This window comes from Saccharomyces paradoxus, chromosome I (assembly GCF_002079055.1).
Source record: "Saccharomyces paradoxus chromosome I, complete sequence".
In the NCBI taxonomy this organism is placed as follows: domain Eukaryota; kingdom Fungi; phylum Ascomycota; class Saccharomycetes; order Saccharomycetales; family Saccharomycetaceae; genus Saccharomyces; species Saccharomyces paradoxus.
The window spans coordinates 1-20,160 of NC_047487.1; the positions used below are offsets into that span (position 1 = coordinate 1).

Genomic DNA, 20,160 nt, shown 5'->3' on the forward strand with positions numbered 1-20,160 from the left:
ACCACACCCACACCCACACACCCACACCCACACACCCACACACACCACACCCACACCACACCCACACCCACACACCACACCCACACACCACACCCACACCCTAACACTACCCTAACACTAACCCTAACCCTAACCTTCACTCCACCCCTTCCTATCCCCATCTCAACTTACCCTCCTCTATCTCTTCTCATCTTTCCCCTCTTACCCTACCTCTCCCACATCACAATCCACGGCACTTACCTCACCACCCCATGCCCTGCCCCATTCTCCCACTCCACCACCTCTAACCACCATCCATCATCCGACTATTCATCTCCACACCCCAACAACCATCTATCTCCTTCCCAATATCTAATATCCAACTCCCACTACCACTTACCCTACCATCCATCTACCTTCCCCCATCTACCATGTCGTCCTTACTATAACACTACATACCACATGTAAACAGATCAAACGTAAACAAATCTAATGTAAACAAATCAAACGTAAACAATACACCAGATAACTTACCCTCCCACACTATCAACCTCTCCATTATACCTTCCACATCCCCAAACAACACCACCTCCAACTATCACTACCACATACCTAGATCTACCATACTCACCTTCTATTTATTTAACGATATCGCATATGCACACGGACGCTATAGAACACATCACCCCAACTTACCCGCCATAATACTCTACACCAAGGCCATCCATCTCTCACTCGATCACTACCATATACATCACCACATCACCATACACGGCACTTGCCTCAGCGGTTTATACCCTGTGCCATTTACCCATAACACCCACGATTATCCACATTTTAATATCTATAACTGATCACATAACCTCAATTATCATATAAATACTCTTAACTTCATGCTTTATAACGTTTTTATACAAATATCCACTACCCATTTTATATGTACTAATATAAATACCACCAAATAATCACAACTAAAATCACCTAAACATAAAAATATACTATTTATCAATAAGAAGGTATAAACACACTATATATTAACATAACATATCACCCCATTCATATAATTGTAATGCAGTATGAATAGGTGCCATACGGACAGCACTACATAAGATTATCATCACTACTATTGTATTAATGATCCCATTCGAACATTCAGTTATGTAAACGCTTTTCGTAAGAATGTAAGTTATTAACACCACCTTCTAGTTGAGCAGAAGCCGTTCTGAATTCAAATCTAACTTTACCGCTCTGGACATTCTTCTTTAATAGAGTTAACGACCTACAGCCAATGTCTTGGCAAGAATGTTGTAATCCATTGTACAAGTACGGAATAAATTTCTTAATGGATCCTTTGTCAACGACAGCGCCGGAGACACCCTGTGCAACCAAAACGCTGTCAAATTCTGAAAAGTAACGAGACGTAGATGCATTCCCTTTAGTACCAGTCTTTTGCATGGCGTCAATGGAACCCATACCACGGTACGCCTTCAATCTTTTACCATCTTGATAGAAATACTCACCTGGTGATTCCGTAGTACCAGCCAACATACCACCCATCATAACAGTAGAAGATCCAAGAGCCAACGCCTTGGTAATGTGACCGATGTTTTGAACACCACCATCAGCCATACATGGAACACCGAACTGGTTAGCAAATTCACACACGTTGTAGACCGCTGTACCTTGTGGCCTACCACAAGCCATAACTTCTTGAGTGATACAAATAGAGCCAGTTCCCATACCGATTCTCAAACCATCCGCACCGGCAGCAATCAAATTGGCAGCTTGTTCCCTGGTCACAACGTTACCAGCGATGACTTCCAGACCTGCGAAACTCTCTTTGACCCACTTGAGCATGTTCAATTGGAAAATAGAGTTGCCTTGGGATGAATCCAATATGACGACATCCAAGCCGGCTTTGACCAATAATCTTAGTCTTTCTTTATCAGCGTCCATAGTACCAATGGAAGCACCACATAGCAATTGCTTGGTGTTGGCAGATTTGGACGCTAATGGGTAGTTTTGATTCTTCATTAAATCAGTTCTGGAAAGCATAGAAACTAACTTACCCTTTTCATCAACAATCAATAGCCTACCCTTTTTGATTTTCTTTAGAATCTCGTTGCCTTCCGATAACGTGATACCTTGTGCACCGGTAACAGGGTTCTTGGTCATGACATCCTGAACGAGTAAGGAGTCGTCCTCAACGAACTGTATATCACGAGAAGTGATGACTCCCACCAACTTTGCATTTCTCTTGCCATCTTCCGTGACAGGGAAGCCTGCAAATCCATACTTTTTCTTCATGCTCTTAGCTTCACCAACGGTGGTTGTTGGAGAAATCACAATAGGGTTGTTAATAAACCCATTTTCATAGTTCTTGACCCTTCTGACCATGTCAGCTTGGTCCTCGGGCGTACAGTTATGGTGAATGAAACCGATACCACCCGACAGAGCCATAAAGATGGCCATTTCCGATTCTGTCACAGTGTCCATTGGAGAGGAAACCAATGGAATGTTTAAAGTGATATTCCTGGTCAGCTTAGTCTGTAGGCTAACTTCAGAGGACGCAAAATCGACTAAACCTGGTAAGATCAAAAAATCGTTATAAGTCAACCCACCTCTGATCTTGGAGTCCATCAATTCCTGCACAGACAAACCATCCAGTCTTGGAAGGCTCTTGGCAAATTGCAGTGCGGTCTCGTAGTCTTTAATAGCGGCCATTGCTTTTACGTATTTGGGTTGTTATCAATTGAAACTGAAAATATTTACTTCTTTTAGTTTGTTATAAACGAATAAAAAAATAATAAGAAAAGTAAGGCAAGAAATAGAATAGAATACAGGAAAAAAAGTTCCCAGCATACTAGGTAAAATGTACAAGCCCACGAAACTGAGAAAAAGCCACCAAGGTTCTCCGGTTAAATGTTCAGCAAAAAATTTCCAGTCGAATTTTTTTCTAAATGTTAAATGGGAAAAGACTCCACTATTTATACTTTTTTTTTGTTTTTTTTTTTTATTTTTTTTTTCCGCTTTCTTCGAGGAAAAGAAATGCGCGGCGTGCCTGCGCGGCGGTTAGGAAAAATGCTGACGTAATGAATAACAACCTAGCTTATATGTCATAATGTAGTAAGTTTATTGGACCTTTTCTATACGTTATGTAAATGTAAGATATGTGTGATTACTATCTTGTAAATAGAAGCTAGAGCTTCTTAAATATTACCATATTAGCGGTTTGCTACTAATAGTCTATTTAATAATATTAGAAGTAAATGATAATTGATGTTTTCTTAAATATGCTCTTCTCGTGTAATACGTTAACAAAACATTATGGAAACGTTATTGAAACGCTACTCGTACTGTGTATATGCGTTAGCATATTTAACAAATAATATCAGACCTTCTTGAAAATTACGCAAAAGCAAGATAAGAAAATATTACTGTTTTCCGTTGAATCTCTGATGTACTTCCGGATTTCAACCTGGCACCAAATGCTTACTTGAATAATGCATTATTAATAAATTACTGATATGTAACAGGGATACCGCATGTAGCTTACTCTTCAGCTAATGTCTTTAAAAACTCGGCCACTTTAATCGTCTACTAACCATTGTATCTTCCTTTTAACATTATTTGACGTTTTCTCTATATTTCGGTAAGTATTCATACGATGCCCTCATCTCATGCTCAAGTAAAAACACAGTGATACTTAACAAATCCCATTAGAAAATATTTAGGAGCTTTTGTCTGCAGTATATGCAATGTGAAAGATCATGCAGGCGGTCCCGTGCTACATCATGTGTTATTCTTTATGAGATCCCTTTTTGGAACACTGCGCTACTCGTCTCTAGGCCAAATCTCAAAATTCGACTGGGCCTATGCGCGGGCGTTCCAATACTTTTTCCGTTCCTATATTTTTACTCCTGTAACTTGAGCCCTGAACTATAAAGGTATATATGGCAGTTGCAAGTAGTGAGCATTAGCATTCATCTATTATGCAATATGGAGAAGTACGGTAAAAAGTCTAAGCCTTATTTTTGATATGAGCTCAACACCACTGATGACCGATTCTAAAACAAGACCTCAACGGTCTAAAGAACTCACCCCCGCTGAAAACATTGTCCTTCCAAGAGATAAAACTTCCAGATACGTCTGTTTCTTCAAACAGCATATTAGAATCTTCGCTTTCCTTTTATTTCACATTACCATAGTGGTCATTTTAGCCCATGCAATATTCCATATTGAAAATCCTTTATTGCTTGTACTTGCTTGTTTTATCATGGTACTAGGATTCTTCCTTTTATTCGCCTATGTGCCTTTATTTATAGTGATTAGTGGGCCAAAATACCTCTTGGATGGTCTTAGTAAGGGTTGCAAAATGAAACTATTAGTGGAAGTTATAAATCATAAACCTAATATCAGCATAGACACATGGAATCTTATTTGCATACAATATGAACCAGTATGCATACGAACACGGTATATGTCCAGATAAGACTCTTTTTTACGATGGCAACTCTTGTTATCAAGTTTTTACAGAATTAGCGGTCGTCCCCTGCGGCAGCAAAAGCAACAACGAAAGTAATGTCAATAACGATCAGAAAAAGAAAAGTTGTGCGAATACTTCAAATGCTTCAAATGCTAACAAAAGTTACTCTAATAGGAACTTCGAATTGCAATCTTACATCGCAAAGGCGCTGGCCGTTTATAGAGAATCGGTTGACAAGTACTGGGCAGATAAGTACCCAGAGGTTGCGATTTGAGTATAGAATTACTTCTAGGTCCCGTGTTAGGTTTTTTGTAATTGCGTCTACTATAAGAAAAACACTTTGACATTTACAAAGCCAATTGAGTATACGGATCTCTAGTGCGCCATTTTTTTGACTTATAGGTTCTCATTATCACTTGCCCAGCTATGACCTGACATTAAGCCTTCGTTTTTGCCCTCAGGTATTCATAGGAGGAGTTCTTTCATATCTGAGCGTATGTGACAACAGTTGGATTCATAAACAAAACTATTTAAGCTTTCGGTGAAAAATAACATATATGATACTTTAAACTTTACAATTGACTTGTACTGCCTCAATAGAACCATGTAAAGACTACAAACTTTATATGATATTTTTTAGTTATTTATTAATCGTGATATTTAAATTTGTATAATGCTACTTAATTATTGTTGTAACATATATAATACCACCATCACGATTTAACTTTCTTGCTTATTGTAGGCAATGTCCTCCTTTCTGTCCGGCTTCTTCTAAATGTGCATTGAGTTGTTTTCATTACTTAGGGGGGGTTGCCATACAACTGCTTTTCCTTTCTTATTTAATATGGTATTCTGTGGTATTAACAAGTGGAAATTCTTGTTACAATTAGAAGAGAGAAGTTTTCGGAAGATATTATTCACTGGAAGGACGATGCTGGTGTTAAACGACGTTTCAGCACTTCTGTATCTTCGCAAGCATCTGTGTGCACTAATTTCTTAGATTTTGAACTATTGCTGTATATTAAGGAAGTGCTGCAAGATTGCGATAAAGAACAATTGTCACAGATATTGATATGTAGGATCAAGTCGACTTGTTATTTTGAAAAACCAGACTACATTTTTAATAACGCTAATTTAAATGGTAATAAACAATGCAATATTTAACGAACGTACTTGGATTAGTTGGTCTTTATCGAGTTACCTACAGTTGATGGTGGTTATAATAAGGCGCAGAAATAAAAGAAACATTTTCTGGATATCTCTTGCGTTTACTATGCATATACCATAGAAGCGTCTTTTTATGTTAACCATGGTACAGTGAAGGAGTTCCGCAAGCGCATCGTAATTTTAACTATGAGTGATGTTCAGAAGAAGCCATATTTTGTCTTCTTTTGAGGCCGTCACCAGTGCATTGGAGGATAATCGCAGCATCAACTGGATTGTGGCCGGGTTTCATTGCAATTTGTAGCACAAATTTTTATCCTTTTCTTTTTGCGAGGGCAGGATGATAATGTTCTTTCCAAATTTAGCAGTTAGTATATCCAGCTATACCTGAATATATTAGGTACTCAATTTTCGTTGTGTTCAGGGTAAATTCCATTGATTTGATCAATTTTTGGGGCCATGTTATCATATAGGTAATAATTTATAGACGGTCATCAAAGGTGCAAGAGTAGCGGTAGGGTATTACTGTAGAATTCATTTGGGAGCATTGTGGCACATTTGCCGTTATATCACATATCCTAAAATATAATTGTAAAACCCACATGGTTGCTGTAGTTGTTATACTCTCATTAGACTATGGTGAAATGCCGATCATCTAAACTTCTGGTCCCCCATTTTTCTTCCTGTTCATTTAATATCTTCATTTTACCATTAACTGTTGCCTCTTTTCTTGTATATCAGAATGGTTCACTACTTAAGTTACTTTGGTCCAACAATTAATTAGATCGGCCTATAGGAATACCTTAATACCCGCTCCATACCAAATAATACTGCATTATTCTACGGATTTTTACGTGCTAGGTCTTCAACACTACTTGTCGACACTATTCCGATCTACATTTACATGCAAATACCATCCTAACACAGCAATAATAATATTTACGCAACAAAGAACGAGGGTTCTCTTACTATGACTTGTTGCTCGCATTTCCCCTGATCCACAATCTTAATCTTAAAAGTGACACATGTGCAGCCACTCCGAGCCGAGGCCGTAAAAAAAAATGCCATGTTCCATGGGAAAGGTAAAGAAGTACGAAGCCATATGTTTCGGACCCTAGTATTCTTCATTAAACATAATATACGTTACCTTCATACTGTTAACCATTTTTTGAATGGTTGGCCCAAAAGGGGGTGTTTCTTTTCTGGTTTATTGTGCTCAATCAAATGGTTCATGAATATTGTCATTGATCAAATAGGTTTATAATATTAATATACATTTATATAATCAACTGTATTTATATCATCAAAAAAAAGTTGTTTTTTTTATTTTTCATTACCTTTCACTGTCTATGGATTTTCATTCGTAAAGGCACTCGTCCCTAGTTTGCGATAGTGTAGATACCATCTTTGGATAGAGCCTTGGAGATAGCTGGCTTTAATCTGGTGGAGTACCATGGGACACCGGTGATCATTCTGGTGACTTGGTCTGGGGAAATACCAGTCAACATGGTGGTGAAGTCACCGTAGTTGAAAACGGCTTCAGCAACTTCAACTGGGTAGGTTTCAGTTGGGTGGGCGGCTTGGAACATGTAGTATTGGGCCAAGTGAGCTCTGATATCAGAGACGTAGACACCCAATTCAACCAAGTTGACTCTTTCGTCAGATTGAGCTAGAGTGGTGGTTGCGGAGGCACCAGCAGCGATGGCGGCGACACCAGCAGCGATTGAAGTTAATTTGACCATTATATTTGTTTTGTTTTTTAGTGCTGATATAAGCTTAACAGGAAAGAAAGGAATAGAGGTATATTCTCAAAAGCATATGGATGAAGTAGCTCTATTTATACCCATTCCTTCATCGATCATCACTACTTAAACGATTCGTTAACAGATGCTCATTCATCACCTCACACCCTTCATATTTTGTGTTTCGCACCATCTTCATCATGGCTATGGAGATGCGCCTGTTCCTGAACGAGGCATGCATATATCATGAATTTCTTATGCGAAGGTATTGTTCTATGGTGCCTATGTGTATTCGTATGTGGGGAAAGTGAGAATGCCAATTGTAGGGGTGCCGAGATGTGCCTTGAAAAAACCCTTTTCGCGTGCCTGTAAAGCTTCCATTTTGGTCAAGAAAAGAATATCCGGATTTGAGATTTGGACCCTCGTTCAGAAGCTTATATTGTCTAAGCCTTTGTTCATTTCAGTATGCTCTAAACGCTTTCCACGGAAAATAATACTGTATTGTTTCTTTCCTCAAGCAGAAATATGAAAAAAGTAGTTATGTGCTGGAAGTCATGCGCACCCGTAGGAGCTTACGACCCCGTATACTACCGCCAAGGTTATTGGAATTAGACGCGTGCAGCTCAAAGGGAACCTAAGGATAGAATATCAGAGCAAATTTATTGCGCCTGTGGTTTAGATAATATTAATGTTGAGGTGAACTGGGCCGCCTAATAAGGAATTTTTGATGCTCAGACGCCATGTTCTTATGATTGAAGTAAAAAAAGGAAGACAGAAGCTACTATATGGCGCTGAATTTTTTTATCTTACTTCTTAAATCTTTATTGAAAGGAAGTTCATATATTTAATTCTTGCAACTACCAGATATCTATATTTACACTGCGACTTACCTATAGAGGCTGATTGCGCTTCTTCAATGTATTGCCAAAGTTCAACGTTCAATGATCTGGGTTGAAATGAAATTCTAATATCATCTATTTAGTATTATATTATAACATGCGGTGCAAGAGGTTGGCATAAAGATTGAGAAACAGTCATCCAATCTAATGGAAGCTGAAATGCAAGGATTGATAATGTAATAGGAAAATGAGTGACAACATATAAAAGGAAAGAAGATAAAATAATAACACTATGTAGAACTATTGATTTCCTTTTGTGGATTCCTATATCCTCGGGGAAAACTTCTAGTATATTCTGTATATCTAGTATTATAGCCTTTAGTAACAATGGAATCCCAACAATTATCTAATTATTCACCCAATCCTCAGAAATAAATTCAGAAATCCTATAATTCGATTACTTCTGACCTTGCTGTTGTCGTGGCGTGTCTTATTGTATGACGACCACGACGGTTTGAAATAATAGGATACTGATTGCATCCGGGCTATGAAGAGAAAATGGTGATGACATGGATAGACCTTTGTCTATTTGTTGCTTTGTTAAAGCAGTGGATTTGCCCGATATACAAAGAACTGCAAACCTTTTTTTTTTCGTAAAGTCTATTTGGCATATTTATCTAATTATACGTTGATTATTACTGTTGATCTCTCGGTTTAAGTCTTCAGTATTAGTACCATTTACTTCCACATAACTCCTAATCTTATGTAATTCGATTATGGCCGACCTAGTTACATATTTAATTCAGGGGCAATCCGCCATTATCTTCGTGCTGCATAAGAATAAAATCTTTTCTAAATGGCCTGTATCAGTGAGTTTCAGGCATGCCTAGTGTACATTGAGGTGTTACCAAAACTCGCACATAGAGACTAATATACTAGTGAATCCTAAAGTTATTGATTAAAAAATTGTACTTCTGTTGAAGTCAAGAGGGCAGTTCCTTGAAAATTGGTTTACATATTGCGTAACTTCTGTAAAAGTACATTGTAAACACCTCTTTTTCCTTTCAATTTACAAGTTTCAAACGGTAATAACTTGAATATGAGACGCAAAAAAAGGAAAGTCATATCGATCCTTGCGGGTTGTTTACTATCATAATCTTGCGAAAGAAGCGGTGAGTAAAGGCCCCAAGAATAGCGAGTATAAGGTCAATGAGTGAAGATAGATTGCTATTTTTAACTCTAAATAATGAAACTAGAGATGTAATGGGATAAAGCATCCGAACTAGTCATCTTCTGCCTTCGGAAAATAACCTGTTGTTACACTGAAAGACATGTTTTCATCATATTTTTTATCGTAATATTATAGAATTCTCTGCAAGAATTGCAAAAAGGAGCTGTTGTTCGGATTTCAGCTGATCTTTGAATGAGGTTCTATTGATTACGTCTTTTCCAGAAGCCAATACTTTACAAGCAAATGTTTTGTTCGAGAGAAAGATATAAATTATGCTGCATACGCATATCCTTCATTAAAAAAAAGAATATATATATTGCATACAACTGTATTATAGAGGAATATTAAGCTGTTTTAACGAAAACTGTACGGATATCATATTTTAAATTGGATGGCAAGGAATTACCCTCGAACTATTTTTTCATCAGATACTGATGAAATTTCAACTTGTTTTGATGTTGGCTTCTGCTCACCATATTTAGAGTTGTAAACCACAATACCGTTCTTCTTGGCATTATTCTTTTCATCGCGTTTATAAAAGTAAAGAACAACAAAAGTCCAAATAGAAAGACAGAAAGCAGAGCATGCAGTGAAGGTGAACCCCTTTAGATACCTGGGAGCCTCTTCTGTCTTCCAAACCAAAACACTTATCCATGCAGTAGATGATTGAGCCATAATATTCATTGTAACCAAAGTAATAGCTCTAGTTTGAGCATCTCTACGACAAATATCGTTTTGCCAAGAGTATAAAACAGGGGCCATAGCCCAACCAAAACATTGCAGGATAAACGCAAACCATTTGGCTCCTTCTGCGACGTCCCAAGCGGCTAATATGGAGTTACCAATGATATTGAAAACTTGGGTAAAAATAATTGCAAACCAACGAGAATGTAATTTATCTGCAATAACACCAGTGAGCATCAAATAAACCATACCTAAACCAGGGGTGATCATGGATAACTGATTGACCTTGGGAATAGAGTATCTGTTCAAAGATTTCAACCATAGTAGGTATGCGCCAGATGAAACATTACTGTCATTCCAACAGAAAATATTCCATAAAGTTAAAATGTATATTTTCCAATCACTGAAAATTGTTTTCCACAGTTTAACATCAAATACTTTTGTATCAAAATTACTTTTTCCTGTTTGGTTTTCTTTTAATCTTTTCCTAGCCAATCTAATTTCATCATCAGTTAAGAAGATAGAATAACAGTTGTATGGGTCACCTGGTAGGGAGTAAAAGCCAATAAGGCCCACCACGACAGACACAATAGCGTCAATAATAAAGTTCCATCTCCATCCTTCTAAACCATTTACACCATTTAATGACGAATACACAGCTGACTGAATACCACCAGCAGATAAGATACCGATATACTGACCCAAATAATAAAAAGCAGAACGACGCACCATTTCATCATGTTTGTAAAAAGAACCAAACAAATATTGATATGCCAAGTAACTTGGTGCTTCAAAAGCACCAATAAAAAATCTAATTGCCTTCAAGTGTGGCACAGAATTGACATACGCAGCACCGACGGTTAATAGGGACCAACATAAGTCTAAAGTTGGTAGAACATAATTTAGTGGAAGTTTGTTCAGGTAGATCAAAAAAGGCAGTTGAAAGATAATGTTACCAATTGTGTACATTACTTGAGTGTTGACTAAATCATTGCCCTGGAAGCCTAAATCTTCTTTCATACCTGAGACGTAAGCGTTGTTTATATTAACAGTATCCAGATATTTGACCCAGTAAGCAATACAAGAATAAAAGGCTAAAAGGACATCTAGTTTAATTAATAGTTTTTTTTCTTCAAAAGAAGTGCCTGCTTTGAACCAACTATACCATTTATTATGTGATCTTTCCTTTTGGTTGATACGATACTCTTGTTCATCAAAAAATTTCCACCATGGCCTATCGGCTTCATCCCTATATTCGTAACTTCCAGTTTCATTCTCGTTGTGTTTATGTTCACTATAACTACTGGTCTCAAAATGGAGTTGATCTTTTTCGCTTGCAGTAGTGATGGCATTTTCCGCTGTTTCATGACTCTGGATACTGTTAGAGATAGTGAAAACTTCTGTTGAATTTAGGTCATCTGGCAAATCGTCCACCTGCCTCTTCACGGGGATAAATCCCCATTTTAATCTTTTGTAAGGGTCTACAATAATCTCCTTAACAATTGAATACATGTATGTTATATATAAATGCAATAGTTCCCTTTGTAAAATTTGTATCTAACTATAAACAGAAGACAAGAATAAATAGCCAAAAGTTTATTCATCAAAACAGATGAACAGATGAACTAGGTGCTCTTTTATATAGTTCATTTGTACAATAATTGGCCTCCTGATCGCAACACATGTCTCCACTTGGTTTCTTATCTACTTGTGAAGAGATCCGCACTAATGTGCTTCTATTTGTCTTTACACGTTCATTATTAGTAGCAAATTTTGTCCAGTGACACAACCTTAATCATTACACACTTTTTTTTTGTTATTTCTAATGATCACATTGGACCATCGGAAAATTGTTCTAACTTTGAAGAACGCCACAGAACGTGACCTGACTATTGTAAAGGTGTCATTCGGTAAGGTAGATCTTCGAGGCTTCAGCACCTCCGTATCATTTAACAGCGTAAATTGTTACTAAAATATAGGGATAAGAAATTGTGTATTCAACAAGATCCGATACCTCCAATTCCGATTTTCTACACATTTTTGCTCTATACACTCTTACGATGCAATTATCCACGTATAAAATCGATGCCTCAAGAAAAAAAATAAAAAAAGACACAAAGCAGACGGCATTGTTGGTGTTTAACCAATTAGAATTGTACTGGGTGAATGGCGAACTAAGCTATCTGTTATCGTAGATAAAGAGGTAGCTTAGTTATTCATCGTAGTTTGGTTTCTCTATTTGCTATTACCAGTCACCTTTTGAGGAAGCTGAGGCCTCATAGTATTACTACGCAATTTGTATGAACCTGGAAGCTAAAGTTCTCTTTATACAACAATAGTACCGCTATGAAAGAAGTCTCTTGTAATTGTTTCATTATGAAAGAAACGTCGGACGCAAGCTATCCTTTATGTAAGGAACTGATAGCTCTGCGCACTTGCTACCGATGCTGGGTGGATCTGCATTTTCTAATGTTATCGACTAATTTATAGTCCCAGCATATTAGCAAACAGTGTATCGACGCACGGTCGTCGCCCTCATAGTAAAAGACAGCGATATACTTTGCTCCTAGGTAGCAATCAAGAATAAAGCGTGTTGGAATGAAATTCTAATATCATCTATTTAATATTATATTATAATATGGAGTGCAAGAGGATGGCATAAAGATTGAGAAACAGCCATCCAATCTAATGGAAGCTGAAATGCAAGGATTGATAATGTAATAGGATAATGAATGACAACGTATAAAAGGAAAGAAGATAAGGTAATAACACTATGTAGAACTATCGATTCCCTTTTGTGGATTCCTACATCCTCGAGGAGAACTTCTAGTATATTCTATATACCTAATATTATAGCCTTTAGTAACAATGGAATCCAAACAATTATCTAATTATTCACACAATTTTCATTACCAATTTTATATCTTGGGGCGTATTTGTAATTCCTTCAGGTAGTAGGCTATAATTATTTTGGATTTTTTGGTATAACAGAATTCTTGCACCGCTTGACTTGAAATCGGTATTAAAAGAATATGTGTGAACTACGGTCAACTAAGAAGACATCAGTAATACAGCATAGAAAAATCAATTCCCCGAAGCAAATATCATGTGAACACTATAATTTAATGTGGCATTATTTTTCTTATTACGATATTACTTGGAAGAAACTGATGGCATTAACCTACTATCAACGTTAAATGCTTCTAAAAACTTGTTGAAAATAAAGTTACAAACTCTAAGGTATTTAATATATTAAAGAACTAAGTTAATGGGAAAGAACATGTAAACGCTATAAGCATGAAGAAATAATTATTAACATAAATGAGATGTCGTGCGTTTACCATACGATTGCCAGCAATATGGTGGAGATAAAAACGCTTACACCATTATTGGCCAATAGACTATTAGCAATGCCAACGTAGGTTGATATTTCTATGGAGGCGGTACTAGATCCTACCATGTTATTTGTGGGGGTATTACGAGGTTGTTGCGACAGAGTGCTCAACCCGGAAGTTGTTAGACCTTTGGTGTTGGCAGATTCGGATACAGAAACAATCACACTGGTTGCGGAAGCCGTGTATGTTTCGGCATAACCAGATCTTGAAAGCGAAGAGGTACCTACTGTTTTTGTCTTAGCCGCCTCTGAAATGGTAGTAGTCTCACTGGCAGCATTAATACTTTTAGAGCTGACAGATCCTTCATTTGTAGTCTGTGGGCTCCATGTAGGATAGACTGTAACGACATCGTTCACGGTAGCCGTGGCTGTAGAAACAATAGCAGGGGAGGCAGTTTCGGAACACACACCAGACTCACAAGAAGTAACAGTAACTAGCGTAGTTTGTTGCTTAGATTCTGTGGTGGAAATAGGACACCATGTCGTGTATTCTGTGGTAGCGCCGTTAATAGTGGCTGTGGTTGTGGACACAATGGCTGGAGAAGCAGTTTCAGAGCATATGCCAGATTCACAAGAAGAAACGGTAACTACAGTAGTTTGTTGTGTTGTCTCTGTGGTTTGCTTTGTTGTCTTTGTGGTAGAAATAGGACACCATGTGGTATATTCTGTTGTGACGCCGCTAACAGTAATGGTTGCCGTGGAAACAATGGCAGAGGATATGGACTCAGTGCATACCTGGGATTCGCAGGATGTCACGGTGACCAAGGTAGTTTGCTCGCTTGTCGTTGTGGTGGTGACAGGTGGTAATGACGAAGACGAATATGTAGAAGACTTTGGTGATTCAGAAGACATAGAAGAGGGAGTAGAAACAGAACTAGGTTCGCGGTCCTTAGAATAGCTGGTAGAAGAACCAGTTGAACTCGTTTCGCTCTCAGAAAAATAAGAGGTGGAGCTAGTGGTTGGAATGACAGATGATGCAGATGATTCAGAGAATATAGAAGTGGAAGTCGTTACAGAAGAAGAAGTGACTGAGGAAGAAATGACTGAGGAAGAAATGACTGAGGAAGAAATGACTGAGGAAGAAATGACTGAAGTTCCGTTGCTAGGATACAAGGGGGTAATAATTGGATGCGAAGATGTGCCAAAGCTGGTGATCCGTCCTGAAGATGTAGACGATGAAACACTGGATGAGCTGGCACTGCGTGGTGTTCTGATAACAATGACAGTTTCGTCGGTTGGAACACCGTTAGTACCGGTGACAGTGGTCATTTCAGTAGATGTAGTGATGAAAGTACCAGTCCATGGTTCAGTGGTGGTAGTAATCAAACCTTCACTGGTTGGAGTTCTGATGACAATGACGGTTTCGTCAGTTGGAACACCGTTAGTACCAGTGACAGTGGTCATTTCAGTAGACGTGGTGGTGAAAATACCAGTCCATGGTTCAGTGGTGGTGCTGATTAGACCTTCACTGGTTGGGGTTCTGATAACAATGACAGTTTCATCAGTTGGAACACCGTTGGTACCAGTGACAGTGGTCAATTCAGTGGATGTGGTGGTGAAAGTTCCTGTCCATGACTCTGTAGTGCTCGTGAGTAAGCCTGCGATGCTAGATGACGCGATACTAGATGAATTCGTTGCAGCTGGTGGATCAGATGATGGAACACTGGATGAGCCACCGCTGGTTGGAGTTCTGATAACAATGACAGTTTCATCAGTTGGAACACCGTTGGTACCAGTGACAGTGGTCAATTCAGTGGATGTGGTGGTGAAAGTTCCTGTCCATGACTCTGTAGTGCTCGTGAGTAAGCCTGCGATGCTAGATGACGCGATACTAGATGAATTTGTTGCAGCTGGTGGATCAGATGATGGAACACTGGATGAGCCACCGCTGGTTGGAGTTCTGATAACAATGACAGTTTCATCAGTTGGAACACCGTTGGTACCAGTGACAGTGGTCAATTCAGTGGATGTGGCGGTGAAAGTTCCTGTCCATGGTTCAGTGGTGGTAGTAATCAAACCTTCACTGGTTGGAGTTCTGATGACAATGACGGTTTCGTCAGTTGGAACACCGTTAGTACCAGTGACAGTGGTCATTTCAGTAGACGTGGTGGTGAAAGTACCAGTCCATGGTTCAGTGGTGGTGCTGATTAGACCTTCACTGGTTGGGGTTCTGATAACAATGACAGTTTCATCAGTTGGAACACCGTTGGTACCAGTGACAGTGGTCAATTCAGTGGATGTGGTGGTGAAAGTTCCTGTCCATGGTTCTGTTGTCGTTGTGATGGTACTAGCAGTTGTTGGAGTTTTGATTACAATGATGGTTTCGTCAGTGGGCAAACCATTTGTGCCAGTGATGGTGGTCAATTCAGTGGATGTACTAGTGTAGGTACTATTCCATGGTTCTGTTGTAGTTATGATGGTACTAGCAGTTGTTGGTGTTCGAATGACAATGATGGTTTCGTCAGTGGGAAAACCATTTGTACCAGTGATGGTGGTCAATTCAGTGGATGTACTAGTGTAGGCACTATTCCATGGTTCTGTTGTAGTTGTGATGGTACTAGCAGTTGTTGGTGTTCGAATGACAATGATGGTTTCGTCAGTGGGCAAACCATTTGTACCAGTGATGGTGGTCATCTCAGTGGATGTACTAGTGTAGGTACTATTCCATGGTTCTGTTGTAGTTGTGATGGTACTAGCAGTTGTTGGAGTTTTGATTACAATGATGGTTTCGTCAGTGGGCAAACCATTTGTACCAGTGATGGTGGTCATCTCAGTGGATGTACTAGTGTAGGCACTATTCCATGGTTCTGTTGTAGTTGTGATGGTACTAGCAGTTGTTGGTGTTTTGATGATGATGATGGTTTCGTCAGTGGGCAAACCATTTGTACCAGTGATGGTGGTCATCTCAGTGGATGTACTAGTGTAGGTACTATTCCATGGTTCTGTTGTAGTTGTGATGGTACTAGCAGTTGTTGGTGTTCGAATGACAATGATGGTTTCGTCAGTGGGAAAACCATTTGTACCAGTGATGGTGGTCATCTCAGTGGATGTGCTTGTAAATGTCTCTGTCCATGGTTCTGTTGTCGTTGTGATGGTACTAGCAGTTGTTGGTGTTTTGATGATGATGATGGTTTCGTCAGTGGGCAAACCATTTGTGCCAGTGATGGTGGTCAATTCAGTGGATGTACTAGTGTAGGTACTATTCCATGGTTCTGTTGTAGTTGTGATGGTACTAGCAGTTGTTGGTGTTCGAATGACAATGATGGTTTCGTCAGTGGGCAAACCATTTGTACCAGTGATGGTGGTCATCTCAGTGGATGTACTAGTGTAGGTACTATTCCATGGTTCTGTTGTAGTTATGATGGTACTAGCAGTTGTTGGTGTTCGAATGACAATGATGGTTTCGTCAGTGGGCAAACCATTTGTACCAGTGATGGTGGTCATCTCAGTGGATGTACTAGTGTAGGTACTATTCCATGGTTCTGTTGTAGTTGTGATGGTACTAGCAGTTGTTGGAGTTTTGATTACAATGATGGTTTCGTCAGTGGGCAAACCATTTGTACCAGTGATGGTGGTCATCTCAGTGGATGTGCTTGTAAATGTCTCTGTCCATGGTTCTGTTGTCGTTGTGATGGTACTAGCAGTTGTTGGTGTTTTGATGATGATGATGGTTTCGTCAGTGGGCAAACCATTTGTACCAGTGATGGTGGTCATCTCAGTGGATGTGCTTGTAAATGTCTCTGTCCATGGTTCTGTTGTCGTTGTGATGGTACTAGCAGTTGTTGGTGTTCGAATGACAATGATGGTTTCGTCAGTGGGTAAACCGTTTGTACCAGTGATGGTGGTCATCTCAGTGGATGTACTAGTGTAGGTACTATTCCATGGTTCTGTTGTAGTTGTGATGGTACTAGCAGTTGTTGGTGTTCGAATGACAATGATGGTTTCGTCAGTGGGCAAACCATTTGTACCAGTGATGGTGGTCATCTCAGTGGATGTGCTTGTAAATGTCCCTGTCCATGCTTCTGTTGTAGTTGTAGTGGTACTGACAGTAAAATTTGAAGGGTCTGAGACGGTACAATTCGTTTGACTTAGGTTGTTGTCAAAGGAGTAGACATACCCTTCAAAGTCATCACTAACTGTAGTGCCATCGGGCAGTGCCACACTAATTGGAAGAGTACCCCAGGAAACAGCATTTGAGTAGACAACCTTCATTGGATAGTAGAACCCAGCATACATATATACAGTCCCTTCGATGTTATCCGGCAAACTTCCATGCCATGGCTTGATACCGTTAATCGTAAAATTAGTTGATGTGATAGGTGGCTGTTCTTGTGCACAACATTCGAATGCAACATCTCCACCGATTGACAAGATTGCCGAATCATCTACCGTAGCAAAAGAGAACGTGTATGAACCCGTCTGTGGTGGTAGAAAGTAACCTGTCATTTCTAGAGTGACATTTGTTGGAGTGGTATAGAAACCGAACAGATCTGTACTCCAGTATGAAGCTGCTTGACTATTAGAGCAACGTCCTATACCCATGCATCCCCAATTACCGTAAGTGTCTTCTTGAGGGCACCCATACGTACCTGACTTAGCAACACAGGGAAGATTATAGTTGATAGATATATCCGTCTGTCCACTAACAGAGCCCAATTTCTGTTTGTTTGCATATTGATAAGCCATATATGCTGCATTTGAATACGTTGATGAATCCATTAATGAATACTGGTAAAAGTTTATATTCATCCCATTCTTCCTTGAGTTGGCTGGCAAGCATGCCGCCGTAATCGCAGAGGCGACATCAGCTAGTCCCAGCAATGCGACAATCGCTAATAATATACAATAATGTGTCATATATTTTGTTGGGGCTTTTATTGAACAATTGTCTGCTTTAAATTGCAAACTTCAAGAGCGTATATCTAAATAAGTGGAATGAATGTTCAGTGTAGAAGTCATGGATTTTGAGTGTCATCGTGTTTTAAGTAATATATACGCAGGCAGATTAATCCGATGCGATGATGTGAGCTTCTCTGAAAGAAAATATCTTTCCTCCCACTGAAAATTCTGTGTTATAACATCCGATAGATTTTGTGTTATGCTTTTGAACCGATCTGTTTGTAAATGTTTTCTTTATGCAGTCTGAATTGTCAAAAACAAAGAAGAAAAAAGAAAGGTTTAAAAAATTCATGATCATGTATGATGTATGATTTCCTTTACATATCGCTCAGTGTGCTTTTGAGCGTGCACGCCATCTCTACAGAGGATTCACTTTCTGTATATACCGTGCAGCGTTGAATCAGCTTTAAAAAAGAAATACATATCACTAAGGCAAGCAGTTTAGAACGCCCTCCAGAAACTTAAATTGGTTTTTGCGACAGATCCGAAGATAGATAGAGCCATTGAAAAGATAGCTAGTCCGTTCTTTTTTAGTACATCCTCATTACAGTCATCTCAGCGCACGACTGAAAAAAAATTCTAGAACACTAAAGTTGCATTTTTTGCGCCAAAAGAAGAAAATCGTACGTAGCTTTGAGGTCAAATAAAGTTTTCGCCCAGTAGGCACGATACGGCAAAAAACACAGAAACGGAAATAGAAAGTACGTTTTTCCAGCTTACTAAAATTAAGGTTAGGCTTAAAAAGCAGCAAAAACTACGGTGTGCCTTGAAAAAGAAGCAGCTGGGTGCAGTATTTTTTTTTTCGGTTCCTGCCTTATACAAGGTATCGGTGTGCCTAAATACCGAAGTAAGCGGACTACTTATTTTGACGCTCTATATGACTTCTGACCTCAAAAGTAAACAAGAGACGCACGATTTCACAGCCACTTTTTTATTGCGGACGCTCGTGGGATTTATGACAAATATTTTGAGCCTTAAGAGTTATTCTTTTGCTGATAAAGTTAATATTTATAATTCTTTAAAACCAATGTGCAGTCTGTCTCTCTTACAAGATATTATTCATGCATTTCCTCAATATTGCGACCTCTAGATAATTTGTTCGATTTGTGGACTCAATCACGAACCCTAGCCAGATGCGATTAAAATATACTGGAACTCCAGCGAGAAAACTATAGATGGATCTTTTTTTTATGGTTTTTTGGAACTGTACCTGCCAAGATTACTGCCCTTTTAAGGCAACCCTTGGAAGGCAACTTTTTTTTTTTTAAAGATTCGATCTTTTTTTTAAGAAAAATGGCGGCCAAGTTACGTCACACAGACAACTTCCTACAACGTTCAAAAAAAATATTTGATAGCTTGCGTTTTTACTTCATATGCGGTCGCAAAAATCAAAAAGTTATATCACGGTAAAGATAATTTGGAGACATTATAAACTCCCTGACCAGACTGTTGCTTTGCGTAGATTTTCCTGCCAGTCCGTTATCAATACTAAGTTAAGGAACAGCAAACCGTGTATTGCCTATGCATGTTTCTATAGTTCATTTTGGGTTTCGTTTGGTCTCTCTCTAGTAGATGCATATTTTCCTAGCACTGTGAAGAGGAAGAGAAATCTTTGGTTTTCTTTACAGCCCACATATTGCTCATCTATGAGAGCATATGAGAGGGTGCTGAGATCTAATCATTAAAAATTCAAATAATCCGGAAAAAACAATAACAACTGGTTTGATAATGAAAATCAGTTT

General features: G+C 38.8%; 4 protein-coding genes across 4 annotated transcripts; all 4 read right to left on the reverse strand.

Annotated features, from left to right (window-relative positions):
• Positions 1-1,131: 1,131 nt before the first annotated feature.
• On the reverse strand, positions 1,132-2,703 carry SPAR_A00010 (IMP dehydrogenase; the record flags this gene model as incomplete). The annotated part of the gene is made up of 1 exon (XM_033908518.1): positions 1,132-2,703. One exon carries the CDS (start codon positions 2,701-2,703, stop codon positions 1,132-1,134), a length of 1,572 nt encoding a protein of 523 aa, XP_033764409.1.
• Positions 2,704-7,008: 4,305 nt separating this feature from the next.
• SPAR_A00020 (SRP1/TIP1 family protein) lies at positions 7,009-7,371 on the reverse strand (the record flags this gene model as incomplete). The annotated part of the gene is made up of 1 exon (XM_033908519.1): positions 7,009-7,371. The coding sequence occupies one exon, from the start codon at positions 7,369-7,371 to the stop codon at positions 7,009-7,011; it is 363 nt and encodes a 120-aa protein (XP_033764410.1).
• A 2,472-nt stretch (positions 7,372-9,843) lies between these two features.
• Positions 9,844-11,637, reverse strand: SEO1 (putative permease SEO1; the record flags this gene model as incomplete). The annotated part of the gene is made up of 1 exon (XM_033908520.1): positions 9,844-11,637. The coding sequence occupies one exon, from the start codon at positions 11,635-11,637 to the stop codon at positions 9,844-9,846; it is 1,794 nt and encodes a 597-aa protein (XP_033764411.1).
• A 1,825-nt stretch (positions 11,638-13,462) lies between these two features.
• Positions 13,463-18,376, reverse strand: FLO9 (flocculin FLO9; the record flags this gene model as incomplete). Its single annotated transcript, XM_033908521.1, has 1 exon — positions 13,463-18,376. The coding sequence occupies one exon, from the start codon at positions 18,374-18,376 to the stop codon at positions 13,463-13,465; it is 4,914 nt and encodes a 1,637-aa protein (XP_033764412.1).
• Between the last annotated feature and the right edge of the window lie 1,784 nt (positions 18,377-20,160).